Genomic DNA, 17,719 nt, shown 5'->3' on the forward strand with positions numbered 1-17,719 from the left:
TCAAGCAGGTTCCCTAACATCTCCGCACCTCATTCCCTTTATCTTTAAAATGGTAAAAACAGCATGGGCCGCCTAGGGTGGTGAAGAACATTAAGAGATGTAGTCTGTTTAGAGCAGGATGGACAAACTCAGCCTACAGCCTGCTCCAGCTGAGACCATCTTGTTTAGAATGATTTTTAAAGGAGGGGTTAAAAAGACGAATGTGTGACAGCATCTGTATATGGCCTACAAAACCTAAACTATTTACTATTTGGCCCTTTACAGGAAAAAAAAAAAGGCATTGTGCTGACCCCCACTTTGGAGGGTGAGCCCTGCCTGGCACAGAGTAGTGGCTCTACATGTGGTCTTCTCCCCTCTAACAAACATCTCCCTAGGGCTCTTCCATGCCTGAAGAATTGGTGCAAAAGGCTTCCATTACCAAGATCGGACACAAAGGTCAAGGCGAGCCTGAAATGCGGATCTATTCAGAATGGAAGCCACGGCTGCCCCGTGTTTCCTATCTTTTTCCTATCTTGAAGTGGAAACCTCACTGAGGACCTTCTGTGCTCATAGTTACCACAGATGTGAGTGGCTCTTGATAATTTCTAATAAATAACCATGTTTAAGCTGAATATGAGTGGGCCATTTTTCTGACGGTCTTTAAACTGGTTATTTATTTTCTTGGAGAAATATAACCCAAAATGGTTTGGTAATGAACTGCTGCTATTGTTAGGGGACTTGTTCACATTATGGTGAAGGAGATTTATGTTCCCAGGTGGATTTTAGCTGTGAAAGATTCAGGAATAATGTGGTCCTCTAAAGAGCAGAGAGACAATGTTAATAAGCGCAAAAGGTCTGTGTTGCTGTGGTTGAACATGTGTTCATAATTTATTTAATATTTTCTCCATTTCTGTCATCAGGTATAATCATTGTGTGGAAGAAGAATGCAAAGACCAGCAGGAAGGCAAGCAATGACCAAAATCAAATTTGCATCTAATTTTAGTGAAGCAGGCCCCAGGTTTCTTAACGTGTGTGTGTCTGCCAGTAACCTGCTTGGCTGTAGGGTCCGATCTGTGCTTGTGCTGCTGCTGGGGACAGAGGCACTTTAGTCTGGGGCAATTCGCATATCGGACTGTGGGCTGATGCACATTAGCGAGTTGGTCTCCATACATTGAAAACTGGCCCTCCCCGGAACCTGTGTAAACAAACGCTGTATCAGCAAGACTCCTGCTTTATCCTCTGCCCACTGCCCATCTCTACCCAGGAGCCATGCAGAGGTCCAGTGTCATAGCGAGGTTGGTGTGGGGCCAGCTGTTCCATCATCCTGTAGTTCCCAGAACTTCCCTTAAGTCACAGAACTTGCCACTTCTTTGAACTTACCCCTCCTTTCTCAAAGAGGAATCATTTGCACACAGGTGTTAGTGACCTCAGTGGAATTCACTAAATATTTTGGGAGGACACTTAAGAACTAGCAGAGACCAGGCACGGTGGCTCAGGCCTGTAATCCCAGCACTATGGGAGGCCAAGGTGGGCAGATCACTTAAGGTCAGGAGATTGAGACCAGCCTGGCCAACACAGCGAAACCCTGTCTGTACCCAAAAATACAAAAATTAGCCAGGTGTGGTGAGGTGTACCTGTAGTCCCAGCTACTTGGGAGGCTGAGATGGGTCTTAACCTCACACATTCCACAACAGACACTCTCAAAATTTGTAATTAAATGTGTATTTTCTCCTTTCATGAGGTCACTCCGCCACCTAAGGGCCCTTCCCATTGACTGGCTTTCCCCTGATCTTACCGTAGTGCAGAGCCAGGCCCAGCACCTTCCTCATCCTTCTGTCCCCTTTCTTCCAGATGTCTCTTAGGATTTCAGTTCTTCTTCCCTCTTTACTCCCTGTGTTCACTCATATTTTGGCACAGAAAGCTCAGTTTCCCTGGGCTTTATCAAGGGTGGTACTTTCCTTTAAAAGAATGTTAGTTGCCAAGAGGAGTCATAATTTCTCCATGTAGCAGCTTTGATTCAACTAATACCTATTCTGAGTCTCTGCTAGTTATGTGAGTCTGAGTCGGGTGCAGCAGAGTTCACCTTTTGGGAGCTGATGGTCTAGAACTTGGTGAAACCTGTGGCCAATTTGGGGTGGTAGGCTATCGTGGTGCACAGAGGGAGCAGTTGGACAGAGCCAGATTTGAATGCTGGCTCTTGTGTTTCCTGCCTTGTGTCACCTGGAACAGGTTATGTAACTTCTCTGAGCCACAGTTTCCTCAGCTACAAAATGTAGAGGCCACCACTATGCTTGCAAAGTCGTTGCGATGATATTGTGGAATAATCTATGTAAAGCGCAGAGCGTGGTGCTTGGCAGGCCATGGATGTTCAGTAAACATTCATTTGCTTCCCACTGTAGGTGGAGCACAGGCTCAAGTTGCAGTTTCTTGGTTTCCCCTTAGAAAACGGCAAGGTACCATTACCTCCCCTAGGACTTTGGTCCTTGCTCTGCTGCCCACTGGGTCTATTTCAGGTCTGTAGTAGAAAATATTTTCACATTGACTATGCTTGTTTTCTTGGTCACTGTCTCTTCCTTGAATGCTATTTGCAGAATATTTTCGTTCCCTTTTACCTCTACACTAGTTCTTTTTGTTTTGTTTTGTTTTTGAGACAGGGTTTTACTCTGTCACCCAGACTGGAGTGCAGTGGCATGATCTTGGCTCACTTCAACCTCCACCTCCTGGGTTCAAGTGGTTCTCCTGTCTCAGCCTTCCAAGAAGCTGGGACTACAGGTGTACATCACCACACCTGGCTAATTTTTGTATTTTTTGGTGGAGACAGGGTTTCACTGTGTTGGCCAGGCTGGTCACAATCTCCTGGCCTCAAGTGATCTGCCCACTTCAGCCTCCCATAGTGCTGGAATTACAGGCCTGAGCCACCACGCCTGGTCTCTGCTAGTTCTTAAGTGTCTCACCTTTCATCCTTTCCTGACTGAGGCCGACAGGCATGCCATAAATTCAGGAGGCAGACACTCTGGTGGAAGTTTGTCACTTTAGGCTTGGATCCCTTATAACATGTGAGTGATCTGGGAGCTGTTATAGTCTCTTTATCCAACTCTGAGGAAGGATCCAGGAGCAAGTGTTGAGGAGCAAAGGTAGGGAAGAAGATCATGAGGACACAGAAGCTCCACTGGGAGGTAGAGGCAAAGCAGGTAGAGTCTCTGAGGATAAGCCTTATCCCAATCAAAGATACCCACTTGGGGGCCAGGTGCAGTGGTTCATGTCTGTAATCCCAGCACTTTGGGAGGCCGAGGTGGGCAGATCATGAGGTCAGGAAATCAAGACCATCCTGGCTAACATGGTGAAACACACACACATACACACACAAATTAGCTGGGCGTGGTGGCGGGCGCCTGTAGTCCCAGCTACTCAGGAGGCTGAGGCAGGAGAATGGCATGAACCTGGGAGGTGGAGCTTGCAGTGAGCCAAGATTGTGCCACTGCACTCCAGCCTGGGTGACAGAGTGAGACTCCATCTCAAAAAAAAGAGGTACCCACCCACTTGGAGGGAGCCCCATCCCCAAGGAAATGTGGCAGGTGCCTCAGTGGACCAGATTTAACATGAGGAACTGAGCCTCACATCCTTACCTGAGGGCATCCCAGCCTGTGCCCCTGTAGATGCCCACATCTGCACTGCACACTTGCAGTTGGATTGTGAAGTGGCTTTTTCACAAGTTCTGTATCTATCCAGAGCGTAAAAGGTCTACGCACCTAATGCATCTGCAGTCAGTTCTTGGCACTTTTCTGGGCAGCTTTAGTCAAATGGGAACCCCTGGGATTTTAGAGCCCACTTCAGAGAGGAGCTAGAGTCTAGTGCAGTATTTCTGGGTTTTCTCCTTTGGTGCTTGGTCTGGCACTAGGCACTGCTGAGTCAAAAGTAGATGATATCATACCTCTGAGGAGGCCGGCCGAGTCTCTCCATGCCAGGGACCGGGAAGAAGAAACTAGAGATTTCCTCTGGCCCAAATGGTGTTGGGGAGTCCCAGGATCATTTGGAAGCTAAAGAAGGGACCTTTAATGGCTGACTTAGAACCTGGCAGCTTTTCTCCAAACAAACATTTCTGTTTGCATTATCACCTTATTATGAAGGCATCACCTCCTTCCTGCTGGGTCTGTTCCCACTGATAGCAGGAGTGTGGGCCCATCAGGAGCTGATGTAGACGTTCCCAGGCAGGACGCCTGCAGACAGCTGGATGGACTGCAGTGGCAGTCAATAGATAATGAGAAATCCATCACACATGCGTGTTTGCTTGCAGCTCCGAGCCACATGTGTTAAGCTGTGAGTAATGTGATTACTTAAGTGGCATTTTATTTACACTTTTGCACAGAGCAGTGGCTGCCGCTTTTCCAATGCAGCTATCACCTAGCTTTGATTTTTAAAAATCTTCTCAGAGTCAGAATGGCAGCATCACAAATATACTAATCCAGGGGAAACTGGTGGTAAAGTTTGAAAATTCTGTTATCAGCTTAAGGCAGAGGATATACTGGGGTCAACTACAAAATATAGTTACCATTTCTTGGTGCATCCTATGTGCTGGGTGTTTGGCATATAAGTCTCAAATAATCCTCCCATTAACCCCGACAGAGTAGGCACCATTGCCCTCATTTTCAGATGAGGAAGCTGAAGCCTAGGAAGGTTAAATGTTTGTCCAGAATCACTTAGGCAATGGCTATAGAAACATCAAGAAAAGTTACAAGTTAAAAAACTGCCATAGCTGTTCATATATTTCATGTTTTAGACCAGGAAGCAGAACTGTTGATTTTAGCTCCAGGCTGGGCTAAGAGCTGAGTTTTGTGAAGAGAGACGTGAGAAACGGACATCCGAGGCTGTGATGGGCAGCTCGACAATAACCCACACAGCGTTGTTCCCAAATAATTCCAGCAGGCAGCCCTGACAAGGTGCCTTCAATTCTAGCTGTGACTTGTGTGTCTCGCTGGTAAATTAGATGAGAGAGCTGAGCCCCGAATGCTTGAATAAATCGAACCACAATTTGGATATTTTGCAGGAGCTGTCACTGCCTTGTGGGTAAACATGATTTCTGGGGCTTTCTCCTGCATATTTCTGGCATGGGCCATGGGCTATGTGTTGGTGGGTGAGCTGAGGATCACTCCTTGCTTATTTCAGATCTTTCATTTCTTAATAGGGTAGCAGAAATGTCAGGACAAAAGAAATAAATGAATGGGTGACACTATTTGCCATCCCAGAAACAGGCTAATTATAAGGGTTTGTGGTTCCATTCAGCTGCCTGGAAACATTCCTGGACTTTATCCATGATCATGGCCCAAGAAACTCTTCATTTTTACTTCTCACGTCTGGGATGTAGATACTTTTCTCAGAGTGTATGCCACTGGTGTCCAGGGACCTTATACTGCAGATTTTAGTGCTGTGTGAATTCATGTAAAAATGATTTTACTTTTCTGGGGTACAGTTTCCCAGATTATAATGTTAGGGTGGTGCTGGTGTCTTCCTTATACCTACCCCAGAGGACTTTAAATGAACGAGTCAATGATTGAAATAGATAATGAGAAATCCATCACACATGCGTGTTTGCTTGCAGCTCCGAGCCACATGTGTTAAGCTGTGAGTAATGTGATTACTTAAGTGGCATTTTATTTACACTTTTGCACAGAGCAGTGGCTGCCGCTTTTCCAATGCAGCTATCACCTAGCTTTGATTTTTAAAAATCTTCTCAGAGTCAGAATGGCAGCATCACAAATTGAAATAATAAATAAATGAATGAATATATAGACAATATATGAATTTTAGAAGTAAGCCATGTTTTGTTTTAAGTGAAAAGTAGTAAAGTAGAAAGAGGAAGAAACCGTTCATATTCCCATAACCATTGTTACCATTTTGATTTTTCTCTAATCCTTTTCTGTATTCCCTTCTCTTCTTCTTACAGTGGGTCATGGGCACTAGGTAAGGATGGCTGAGGCTCCCAGCACGTTGGTGGAGGTGGCCGTTCTTCCTTTGCAGGCCTCTGAGCCCTGGGAGGAGGGGATTGGTACACTGGGGCTGTGTTTACGAGGTGGATGAAGTAATCACTGTGGCATCTTTAGTCTTCTTTCTTATTGTTTTTCTGTTTTCTTCTCATGTCTTCCTATGTAACTTTCCCCTAAGAGTCTTCAACTTGCAAGAGAACATAATTTTGCCAAAGGATTTGGTCTTGGTAATTTGTTCAAGAGATTCTGTTTTAGTAGTTCTGGGCATCATGAGAAAAATCCAACTTGAATCTTTCTTTAATATTCATAAGTTATTTAACAGGAAAGGGGTTTTTAAAGATCTAGAACATCATTACTGTTTGTGTTTGTGTTAGGTCCTTACAATTTGGAAGCAAAAATGAAAAGAAAAGCAAAAGTAGCTTATTGCTTTAGTCTGCCTTGAATTCTTTCAGTGCATTCCAGTCCTTGCTAGTCTGAAAATTGCTCCTACTTTATTTACACAGAGCTTTTAGGCATATTTGATTTATCATTTGACATGTTTAGAATCACAGAATGTTAGGACTGGAAGGGACTTGCAATGTTATTAACATTCCTATTGTTTCTCCAAATAATAAATGAAAAGAAAACATAAAAGTGTTCCATGGTTTCTGCCAGCTGAGTGCTCCCTACAAGAAATAAATATGTCCTTGTTGATGTGTATTTTTTTTATCATATAAATGATCTTACCTGATAATTTTACCCTGGAGAGTTTTTATTTTAAAAGATGGGAATCAGGGGACCCTGGTTGTTCCTCTTCCCCTTCTCCAGTCCCCTGCAAACTAGAATGGGAACTTTCAAAGTTTGAGTGAGAGCCAGAGGCCAGGAATCATGATCCCTGGCTGTGGGGGGGAACTCCAGGGTCCTGGTTTCATGGGCACATGGCATGGCCCTATGGGCTCACCTTCAGAGGGAAAGACATTTAATTATTTAACAGAGGGAAGGTACAGAAAGCTCTCAGTATTTCTCTTTAGGAGGGAAAGAGGGCAGGCAGAAGACTATTTGGTTTTAATTATGCTTCATAATGACTCACACATGTCCATAACAGGTGGCATGGCAAAACTTGCTGCTGGATTGGAAGGGTCAGGGTGTGGGCTTGCTTCTTGTCCCTTGGGTAGCATAGACACAGTGTCGTGGCTCAGCCTTCCAGCTACAGTGGAGGGATTGTAATTATCATATGCATTATCCCTGGCAGCCAGCTGCAGTAGCTACAGAGTTTCCTAGTGACAGAGCAAAGGGCAGACTGAGAGGTGCAGGAGACACTGAGTAGAGCTGCCAGTGTCTCCCATTGTCTCTTCTCTGTCGTTGCACCTGGGCTCATGCTTCATGGCCTTTTGTCATAGCTTAGAGCTGCTGCAGCAAAGACTGCATGCTCGTGCACCTGCCAGATCCCCTGAATGCAGTGTCCTCTCTTGCGCCACTATGTGTCCCTCCTCTGGAAAACTGTCCTTCAAGAGCTAGCTTCAGTGGTCCTTCCTCAGTAGAATCTTCCCTGGTTCTCTGGAATAATTTGTGGCTTCTTCCTCTGTGTACCCATAGCTAATTTTTCTAAGTGATAGTTACCAGGTCATATGCTTAATTTGCTTACATTTCTTGTTACTTCTCCTCTGGCTAGACCATGGGTTTCATGAGGGTAAGGGCAGTTGTTAGTCTTCACTGGTGTCCTTAGTTTCAGCTGGGCTCCCTCTAATTTGCCCCACACAGAGAGAGTGGAGTATGCTTTAGAAAATACGAGTTTGGTGGGGTCACCCTCCAAATAAGCCCTCTAGGGGCTCCCCAATGCTTATAGGTTAAATCTGGATGTGTCATTGGGCATTGAGGTCCTAGAGCCTTTGATCTCCATTTCTTTCCTAGCCTTAGCCTCACTCTGTCTCTGTGGGTGCCCAGGCCCTAAATAAGTGGGACCAGATCATAGCATTCCCCCCTGGGGAGAAGCAGGACCGCGAGTTGTTCATGGCATAGACTAGTATATGGATCCCCAATAGTGGGGTCCGGACTACTATCTGGGGACTCATGTGCATTGCTCTTGTCCTAAAGACAGTTCTCTTGTAGGTTCTCTGGACCATCCATCTTGTCCACATGACATCAGTACATCATCTCTCTCTCCAAGGGGCCAGCTGAACAAGTTATGAAGAGTGGAGCCTGGCTGAAGTGCCTTGTGGTCATCTGTTTCTGTCAGGCATTTTCTGTCAGTACTGGGGAGGAGAAATTGTGTTAAAACAATTACAGAGTTACATCAGTGCCTGCTGGATAACAGGCAGGGTGGCTCAGGTCTCCTTGACCCTGCAGCCTTTGGGAGTGTGGGTTCTGTGGAGAGCCTCCAGTCAATCTCAGAGGACTGTTCTACCCACGTGGTGGGCCCTGGTGTTAGCAGTGGCTGTTGCTCAGAGAGGGGGTGCCTGCTCTTCTCCATGGAAGCCTTGTTGGTGATTTTACAGGAAAACTGTGGCTCAGGAATGTGGGTGCATTTGTGGCAGGCTTGCCTACTCTGCTTACCTCTTACCATGGGGAAAATGTCACTTCCAAAATTGCAAATTTCAAAGAAGAATTATCAGATCAAGACAGCACAGGCTTGGAGTAGACAAAGACTTGGACTGAATTTATTTCTGGGACTTTTGTGAGGAGTATTTGCTGTATATGTTGATCCAAAGGCTGGAGCCTCAGGACACAGGGCTGCAAGGTGGCAGCTAGGACAGTCTTAGGGACACAGTGAAAGGAGTTTTATTGCTTTCTTTCCCAGATGTTCCTTGGAAGAGAAGCTGCTGAATGGCAGGGCTGGGAGAAGCCATAGCAGCCCTCAATTTGCAGCTAAAGAAAACTTCATGTCAAGCCTGCAGCCATAGATTTCCAGAGAGATGATGGATGCTAAAGCCACTACATCCTCTGCGTGGTGCTTTGATGTTGGTGTTGGATGTTTCACTTTGCACAGGGCCACCAGGAGTGCTGGTGGTAAACAGGTGTGAGTGCTCAGTTCAGGGCACACAAAGGCAGGAGACTCCTGTGCATCTCGTGCCAGCCTGCACTTGAGGCTGCTATCTTTGGGGCGGAAGGCCATAATTCTTCCCAGAAATCCATCTTAGTGAGGCTGGGCCTGAGGGTAGGGGTGGATCAGGAATCCAGGGTGTTCTGCCTGCTTTCTTGGGGTAGATACATGATAGATAGACCTGCTGTCCACTTACTTAGAGACCTTGTGAGGCAGGTGTTTTCATCCCCCATTTCACAGATAGGAAAGCTGAGGCTTCAGACATAATGAGAGTCCTGGTAGTAGTAGTAGTGAGAATCTCTTGAGAGGCCTCTGATCTGTGCTCTCATCTCCCATTTCTTGGTATCTCCTGTATCATGGTGCATCTCCACAGGGCAGGCAGCCCCATGCCTTCTCTCCAGGGTCTCTGGTGTTCACATTGATGCCGCTGATGCCGCGACTTCAGTCGGTTCCTCCGGGGTCCCTGACTTCCTGCAACAATTGAAGCAGTAGTACGTAGTGGTTACAGCATGATCTTTGAAGTCAGGCAAAAATGGAGTTCAAATCCTGGTTCTGCTTCTCACTAGCTGTGGGAACTTGTATAGTACTTTTCTCTCTCTAAGCTTCAGTTTCCACAATTATAACATTGAGATGCTTGTCTCAGATGGTTATTGCAGGAGTTGCTCATGCCTGTAATCCCAGCACTTTGGGAGGCTGAGGCAGGAGGATCACATGAGGCTAGGAGTTCAAGACCAGCCAGGGCAATATAGCAAGACCCCATCTCTAAAAAAAAAATTAAAAATTGGCTGGGCATGGTGGTGTACACCTGTAGTCTTAACTACTTGGGAGGATGAGGCAGGAGGATCACTTGAGCTCAGGAGTTCCAGGTTACAGTGACCTACAACTGTGCCACTGCACTTCAGCCTATGTGACGGCAAGACCCTGTCTCTTAAAAAAAAATAAAAAGTGGTAGCTGCTGTTATTACTACGACAATTACTATTAATATTACTATTACTTTGATGTTTTGATTTGGGCTTTGATTTGATTCAAGTCCTAAATCTTGTATCAGATTTTGGCTTAGCTGTGGTGTTCCAAATCATGAAGTCCTCTTGGTCCCTGAGGAGACTCAGGGCATTAGGAGATGTGGGGTGGGGCCATTGGGCAGAGGTCTACCTGTCCTCCTCCTATGGGACCTGGTTGATCCCTCTGAGACCTTCCATTGTCATCCCCATTGGTTTCCAGTTTGCTGTTACTGCCCCAGTTAGTCACTAAAAGGGAGTTATTTTACCCTCCTCAGAAACCTCCAGCTCATGGAACCATCAGTTTTGAGACAAAGGGGAAGAAGTTGCAGAGCTGCAGTGCAAGATACTGGCATACAAAACCAGCAGAGGTTGGACCGTTGTCTTATTTGTTCAGTAGATGTTAGAGTACCTGGTGCCAAATGAATGCTGTGCTGAGGTTTGGCAGTGAGGCCACCCAGCCCCTGGCCCTAGGGACTGCCATCTGTGTGGCTGAGTTGCAGAGGAGTAGCCAGCTTCTATAGTGTGAGCAGTTCAGTGCTCTGTTCCGGCAGCTCAGGGGCTGCAGATCACACAGCAGCGGTGCCTCGAGTGCAGAGGGATTGGAGACAAGGAAGTCTTCCCATGAGAAGAAGTGTCTAAACTGGGATTTGATAGGGGAGTAAATGTTAGCAAAAGAAGGGTGAGGAGGAGTGTTTCAGGCACAGAAGGAATAGCATGGACAGAGTTTCAGGGAACGAAGAGAGCATGGGCTGCTGAAGGATTAAAACATAGTTCATTTGTGTCTCGAATGGAACACGTAAGCTAGAGTGTGGCCATAAGGGGACTGCAAGGCTCAGCAGGTGCTGGGGCACAGAGGTCCTGTGAGCTGGGCTGGTGGGCTTGGCCTTGACCTGGGAGCCCCTCCAGCATTTTAAGCAGGAGGATGATGTGACCAGAACATCCCTTTAGAAGGTCACCATTGAGGCAGTGTGAACAGCTGGGGTGGGGCTCAGGGGAGGCAGGGAGGCTGGTTAGGGCAGGTGGCCATGTTGTGAGGAGAAACTGTGGAGGCCTGACCCGAGGCAGAGGAGAGGGGAGATGTGAGAGAGACCCAGGAGTGCAAGCGAAGAGGACTTCGTTGTTGCCTGAACAGCAGAAGGAAGAGGGAGGAGTCCAGCCGGCGGCCTGGGTTCTTGCCTTGGCAGCAGGCAGACAGTGGTGCTATCTACCGAGCTGAAGACTCTTAGGGCAGCAGACCCTGAGAGTGGTAGGTGGATACAACTCTGGAAAGCTCCAGAAGCTGGGGGAGAAGGCCCCTGATATTCTGTACCTGGTTTGTTATCCATGGTGGGCCTGGCCTTCCCTCAGTCACCTCAGTCACTGTGGTGTGTGGCTTCCTATGGAGGCTGCACATTAGAATCACCTGGAGAGCTTTTAAAAAATCCCAGTGTGGAGGCTACACTCCAGCCACTGAATCAGCACCTCCTGCGCTGGGCCAGGCATCAGTGTTTGAAAAGGCCCACAGCATCCCCAGCCATCAGCCAAGGTGGAAACCACTGCTCCTGCCAGTCCCTGTGTTTGTCACCTCCCAGAGAGGATAAGTGGGGAGGGATGGTGAGGTGGTAGTTAATAGCTGGTGTTTGATTCTCTAGAAGGTGGCATCTGGATGTTCATGGAGGCCTGCCAGCTATGGCGGGGGAAGGGTGCAGGCATTCTCAGAAAGATGGCTGGACCTAATTAATTTGGAATTTGTGATACTCGGACAAGGCTGGGCCTCGGGCCAGTATAATTTGTACTTTCTCTGAAATGAAGGTTTACATGCTATAAGCTATAAGATGGCAATGGCTTTGTTTGGTGTGCCAAGGAGACATACCCTTTCAGGGTTCCTCCATCTGTTTTCTACATGTAAATTAATGACTACACAGAAATTTTGCCTGTTCAGAGCAGGTTCAGGTCCCTTATCAGGATATAGTTAATCATAATTGAAACTTTAATGAATTTGTGTACACTTACATGATAGGTAATACCTTTCAGTGGTTTAAAATACCACACTCAATGCACAAATAGGCCCAATGGTGTAAGTATTATCTTTTTTAATAGATGGAGTCTATTTAATAGATGGGGGTGACCGAATCTTAGATAGTAGGAGTCTGCTCTTTACACAAAATATGCCTGTAGCTCAAGTTTTCAAATTTCATTGATTCTTTAAAAATCTCTCTTCATACGTGAGACTAATAAAATTACATGCATTTAAATATTTCATAATTATTTTTTCCAGTTGCAATTGGTTTCCCTTCACTTGGGCCTAATTGGCAAGATTCAAATACGTAAGAATTGTATTACTGAAATTTAAAACATATCCATAAAGACTAATGTTTCTCTCAATGTTCCTGGGATATCCCCCTACCATAAACTTCAGGAAATGGACATGAAAGTGTGTACCTTTTTTTTATTAATTCTATGTGCCAGATATAGAGCCCTTTGTATCATTATTGCAAGTCATTGTGACCATTCTTCAAGGTAGGTGCAAGTGGTCTTGTTTTATGGATAAGGAAATTGGCTCATAGAAGCTGAGTAGACTGTGCAAGGCCAAATAGCTGGTGAGTGCTAGAGCCAGAATTTGAACTCACATCTGCTTTAAAGCCTGCCCTGTTTACAGTATCTTTTCTGCCTTTAACTCCCTCGTGCTGACCTATTCTTTCCTTCCTAGATACTGAGACGGCTGCTCTTGGTTACCTCCATTTGTTAATTTTGCTAATAAAGTCAAGGTTGTGGATGGTTTTGAGTCTGAGGAGACATGTCTTGGCCAGAGTATAAATGGAGCATCATATGCCCATTCATATCTCCAGAAGAAAAACCCAAACATAGAGCATATTTTGGGGAAGAAATATCAGACTCAGTTCTTTCCCTTGGGAAAAGAACAAGCCAGTGGGTTACTTCTCTCCATCCCAGCTTGGATGGACTGACAGAAAGTCCCCAAGAAGAGGGAGCTCTTTCTGTTGGTGATGATCCTTGAATCAGCTAGAGGAGCAATGACAATGCTATTCATTTTACATATTTCCTAGGAACATAAATCCATATCTTTCTCAGTTTTGAGGACCCCTCAAGCTATTTTGAAACTGCAAGGCAAAGGAATTTCTTTGCAGAAATGTAGAAGGTATACTGCTCTTGGTCTCGGATGTCATCTTGGGGTTTTTATTGAATTTTGCCCTTTGGAACAATGTCTCAGGCAATTACTCATTTGAAATTCTCGTGGATGGTAATCATGGCTGAGTGTTTGGATTTAATCTTGATTTTGCTAGCTGTTCAGCAGCAATGACGCAGATCATTAGAGCACACTCGGATTTCTTCCCACTTCAGTTATTCTACCCCATAACCTCATGTCCTTTCCCATGAACTCAGTGAATTGTTGGGACCTTTTCAAAGGAATGATGGTAGGTGACTTAAGGGAGCATATCTGGATGACCTTTCTAATGTTATGATAATTTGAAAATTTGATGCAATTATCAAAAATGTATACATTTCTTCCTATTGTTTGATATGATTCTTTTATTTTTTCTCATTTATAATGCTTTCGTACTCAGGAAGTTGAGGTAGGTTTTTGATTTTTCAACTGTGTGTAGACATAGCATCAAAGTAGTTGCCAAATAAAATGTAAATTTCATTCTAAATCTGAAATCTCAGTAGTAAATATTTGTTTTAGTTCAGTGAACCGGTACCACACACATTTATTTTTCATTGGTATATCCAAGGGATGCAATTTATCAAATGCATATAAACAGTCCATTTGCTGCTTTATCTTTTCTCATTAGTTACAGTACAAGTATGATTGTCAGTTATTATCTGTGTTTTACTGGTGGGTTATGTATTGAAAGAGCAGAGCAACTGACATTGTTATTTTCTGAATCATTTTGTCTAAGACCTGCAGGACTTTAAACCAAATGTCAGACCAATTTATCAAAGAATTGCTCTATTCAGGGTGAAGGTGATTTAGAGTGTGTGTATCAACATATACCCACCTGTATTTACACACACCAGTAATAGTTATTGGAATTTCACAGGGATACAGAGATGTTAATAAAAGTGGAACCACTTTCTTATATTTGTTGTGATTTAGCAAGGATTTACTGTGTGCTGTTGAGTGATACCTTAGGGGATGGTGCAGGTGAGTAAGACTCATCTCTGCTCAGAAGCAGCCTTGGCCCGTCTGTGTGTGTGTGTGTGTGTGTGTGTGTGTGTGTGTGTGTGTGTGTGTGTGGTGGTGGGACGAGGGGGGAATGGTGGGGGTGATTTGTGCACATGGAAATGTATTAATGCAGACAACTCCCAGGCCCTGTTGTACAGAGTTCTCACGAGTGATAACTTTGGATGGAAGGCTGAGAAGCCTGAAGTCACTGCCCAGGCTGGGTCAGTTCATTCAGAAGGATTCTTACTGAGGCTCCTCACCAGAGATGGGGAGGAGACAAACAGCAAATTATTTGCCCAGAGATGTGAATGAAAACAGCTCAGAGGTAGGGTAGTTATGTGTGAAGCTAGCTCCCTTCCTTCCTTCCTTCCTTCCTTCCTTCCTTCCTTCCTTCCTTCCTTCCTTCCTTCCTTTCCTTCCTTTCCTTCCTTTCCTTCCTTTCCTTCCTTTCCTTTCTTTCCTTTCTTTTTTGAGATGGAGTCTGGCTCTGTCGCCCAGGCTGGAGTGTAGTGGCGCCATCTCGGCTCACTGCAAGCTCCACCTCCCGGGTTCACGCCATTCTCCTGGCTCAGCCTCCCGAGTAGCTGGGACTACAGGCGCCTGCCACCTCGCCCGGCTGATTTTTTGTATTTTTAGTAGAGATGGGGTTTCACTGTGTTAGCCGGGATGGTCTCGATCTCCTGACCTCGTGATCTGCCCGCCTCGGCCTCCCAAAGTGCTGGAATTACAGGCGTGAGCCACCACGCCCGGCTGCTAGCTCGTTTCTTAATAAATGGAGTGTTTTGTACCCTATAATAGTGGGATTAGCAGAGATTTCCATTGCACACAAAATTACAGGCAAATGTCACATTATATAACGGATGCGTTTACATAATGGTCTGGAAATCTCACTTTTCTGGTAACTTCTATTAACATTTTTGGGGACATTCCTCCCACCCACCAACCAGACCTTCCTATTCCCCCCAGTCAAGTAGTGTGAAGATAAATGGAACCAATTTGCACTGAATCCTCTTGACAGCAACTGGCTACAGTCCCTTCATTGATCTCTTTCTAAAGGTTGCCGTTTTGGTAAAGTGGGGTCTGCCTCCATCTGGGATCTACAAACTCAGTTCTGATCCACTTAGCCTTGCAGCGAAGTGCTTCTCCATTTTGTGTGTATCTGCAATTGGCCCACAGACAACTCCAAAGTGACTGCCTGCCCTCCTTTTAATTTGCTTCCTTCAGTTTATGTCTCTATTGCTCCCTCCTGGTCAAGACAAATGAGGCTCCCATTTATTTTCTAGGCTGGTAATTTGTATTAATATTATCTCAGGTAATCATCAGATGAAACGGCAGGGTTCAAACAGCTTAGCTGAAATATGTATGAAGGAGAAATGATCTGTTTCAGGAGAACTAAATGTGTTTGATCTGTAGCATCTGAAGCTGTAGTATGTAATAAATTACATTATCATCTTCATAATTGGGTGCCAAGGCAATTGGGTTTCCATTTGGTTCTGCCACCTCATCTTTTCCTCAGAGTCAGCTTTGACATTCCTTGGAGATTAAACAGGCACCTCTTGAAAGGCAAATCCCTGGGGAATATTTGAGCTAAATTGCATCAGTCATTTTGGGGCTATGGTATAGTAAAAGAAAATTCAGGTTCTTATTCAAAATGGGCTGGAACCATAGGCTATCATCATCCATGATGAAGAGACTTAATCACCCAAATTATAGCAAGAATATTTTGTCATTTCATATTAAGCAAACTTAACTATTTCATTGGAAGATGTATTATAGAGTGGAATGCTCTTGGCGTATTTATGTGTATGAAAAGCATGTAATATATCATAATAAATATATCTTTAATAGTATATATTATATATAAAATGTGTATATATGTATCTGTAAAACATATTTTTCTTTTTCATTGGTGCTTATCAGAACAGAATATCTCTAAAGCATTAATAATTAAATTCCTTTTTAACTATTGAATTAGAAATATTAGAATTTCCATGGCACTCAGCCATCGAGTGCCAATAATTTCACAGGTTTCAATACTATGTGAGTGGAGTATTTACTAAGTTAGATAAATGGAGAAATATAGTTTCATCTTTGTTGATCAGCTGTAGAAAATAAAACAATAACTGGAGCCTTATTTGCTACCAGTCTCTGTTTCTTCCTCTCCCACTAACACCAACCCTCCTCCTTCATCCTGGACATAGATTATTTGTCACTTTCTTACCATGATCTTTACGGTGACTTTAAAAAAATTAATTAATTAATTAATTTATTTATTTTGAGACAGAGTCTTGCCCTGTCTCACCCAGGCTGGAGTGCAATGGTGTGATCTTGGCTCACTGCAGCCTCTGCTTCCCGGGTTCAAGCAATTCTCCTGTCTCAGCCTCTCGGGTAGCTGGGACTACAGGCATATGCCACCACACCTAGCTAATTTTGTATTTTTAGTAGAGATATGGTTTCACCATGTTGGCCAGGCTGGTCACAAACTCCTGACGTCAGGTGATCCACCCACCTCTGCCTCCCAAAGTGCTGGGATTACAGGTGTGAGCCACTGCACCTGGCCATGTCAACTTTTCATGAGAGTTCCTGCTGCCCTGGAATACTGCTGCATGATTCTAGACCTAAGTCAATATGCTTAAGTTTGGGCTTCTGTTTACATTTATAGGTTCTTTCAGGTTTTAACAATCCCTAAAAAAGTGTTGAATAATATTCATTTATGAAATGCTACAGTTAAATGGCATCAGTCTTTCCTCATATGGGTTAGTCAGAATTTACAGCAAGACTGTTCTCTGTCCTGTCCAGAAGATGCCTGATATAATTACATTCTTCAGTGTAGCCCATAGAATACACGTGTAGTAACACTGCCATCCTTCATTCCTCAACCTGTGAAATGCATTAATGGGAGCTATTGAACTTAATAAATGACTATATTTAGATATGCATCTTTCTATTTGGGTTTATGTTTTAAAAATTAACTGTTGCTGGGCTCCTTGCAAGTCGTTATAAAAGCTTTATCTTTAGATGACAAAATTGCCACTCAAGAGGCTAACTCAGATAGATATGCCTTAACTGACAAGTTTGATCTATCCAGTATGTCTTTCACCACAGTTTGAATTTTAACAAGCCGTAACTTTATGGGGCCAGAGGGAAGGTCGGAGGCAAGGGTTGTTAATGCACGTTATCAGCTTCAGGGCTTAAGTCTGGGGCCCACACAGCACTGGGGTAGTGCTGGGGCAGACACACTACTTGCCAGGGTAGAAGTGATAGAATTATCGACAGCATAGCAAGTCATGGGTCTGTTCATTTCAGGACAATGTAAAATAGATACGATATGTTTTTATTTAGATATAAAATAAGATTTTTTTTTTTAAAAGCCTGGCTCTGCCACCTGGGTCTTAGGCCCTGGAGAAATGCCCAGCCTTGGTATTGGTGGGGTGTTGGTTCAGGACCACTGACAGCTATCCTGATGTCCTTTGAGCACCCCTAATCGTTAAGTGGGTCTCAGGGATGAACAAATTTTCAGGAGGTGAAGCTCTAGAAGAGCCATTCTTTTCTTTTTCGTCTTTTATCTTTGAC

At 44.6% G+C, this 17,719-nt stretch overlaps 1 protein-coding gene across 2 annotated transcripts in view; it reads left to right on the forward strand.

Moving 5' to 3' along the window:
* Positions 1 to 17,719, forward strand: part of SPOCK1 (SPARC (osteonectin), cwcv and kazal like domains proteoglycan 1) — a 513,777-nt gene that overhangs the window by 203,150 nt on the left and 292,908 nt on the right. The window contains exon 3 of one of the 2 annotated variants that reach the window (XM_023195680.1): positions 13,545 to 13,553. The exons of the other annotated variant lie outside the window; for it this stretch is intronic. Coding sequence (XP_023051448.1) covers positions 13,545 to 13,553 — 9 coding nt within the window. The remainder of the gene's footprint in view (positions 1 to 13,544; positions 13,554 to 17,719) is intronic. 2 annotated transcript variants of the gene reach the window in all.

This window comes from Piliocolobus tephrosceles, chromosome 4, assembly GCF_002776525.5.
Source record: "Piliocolobus tephrosceles isolate RC106 chromosome 4, ASM277652v3, whole genome shotgun sequence".
Taxonomy (NCBI): Eukaryota; Metazoa; Chordata; class Mammalia; order Primates; family Cercopithecidae; genus Piliocolobus; species Piliocolobus tephrosceles.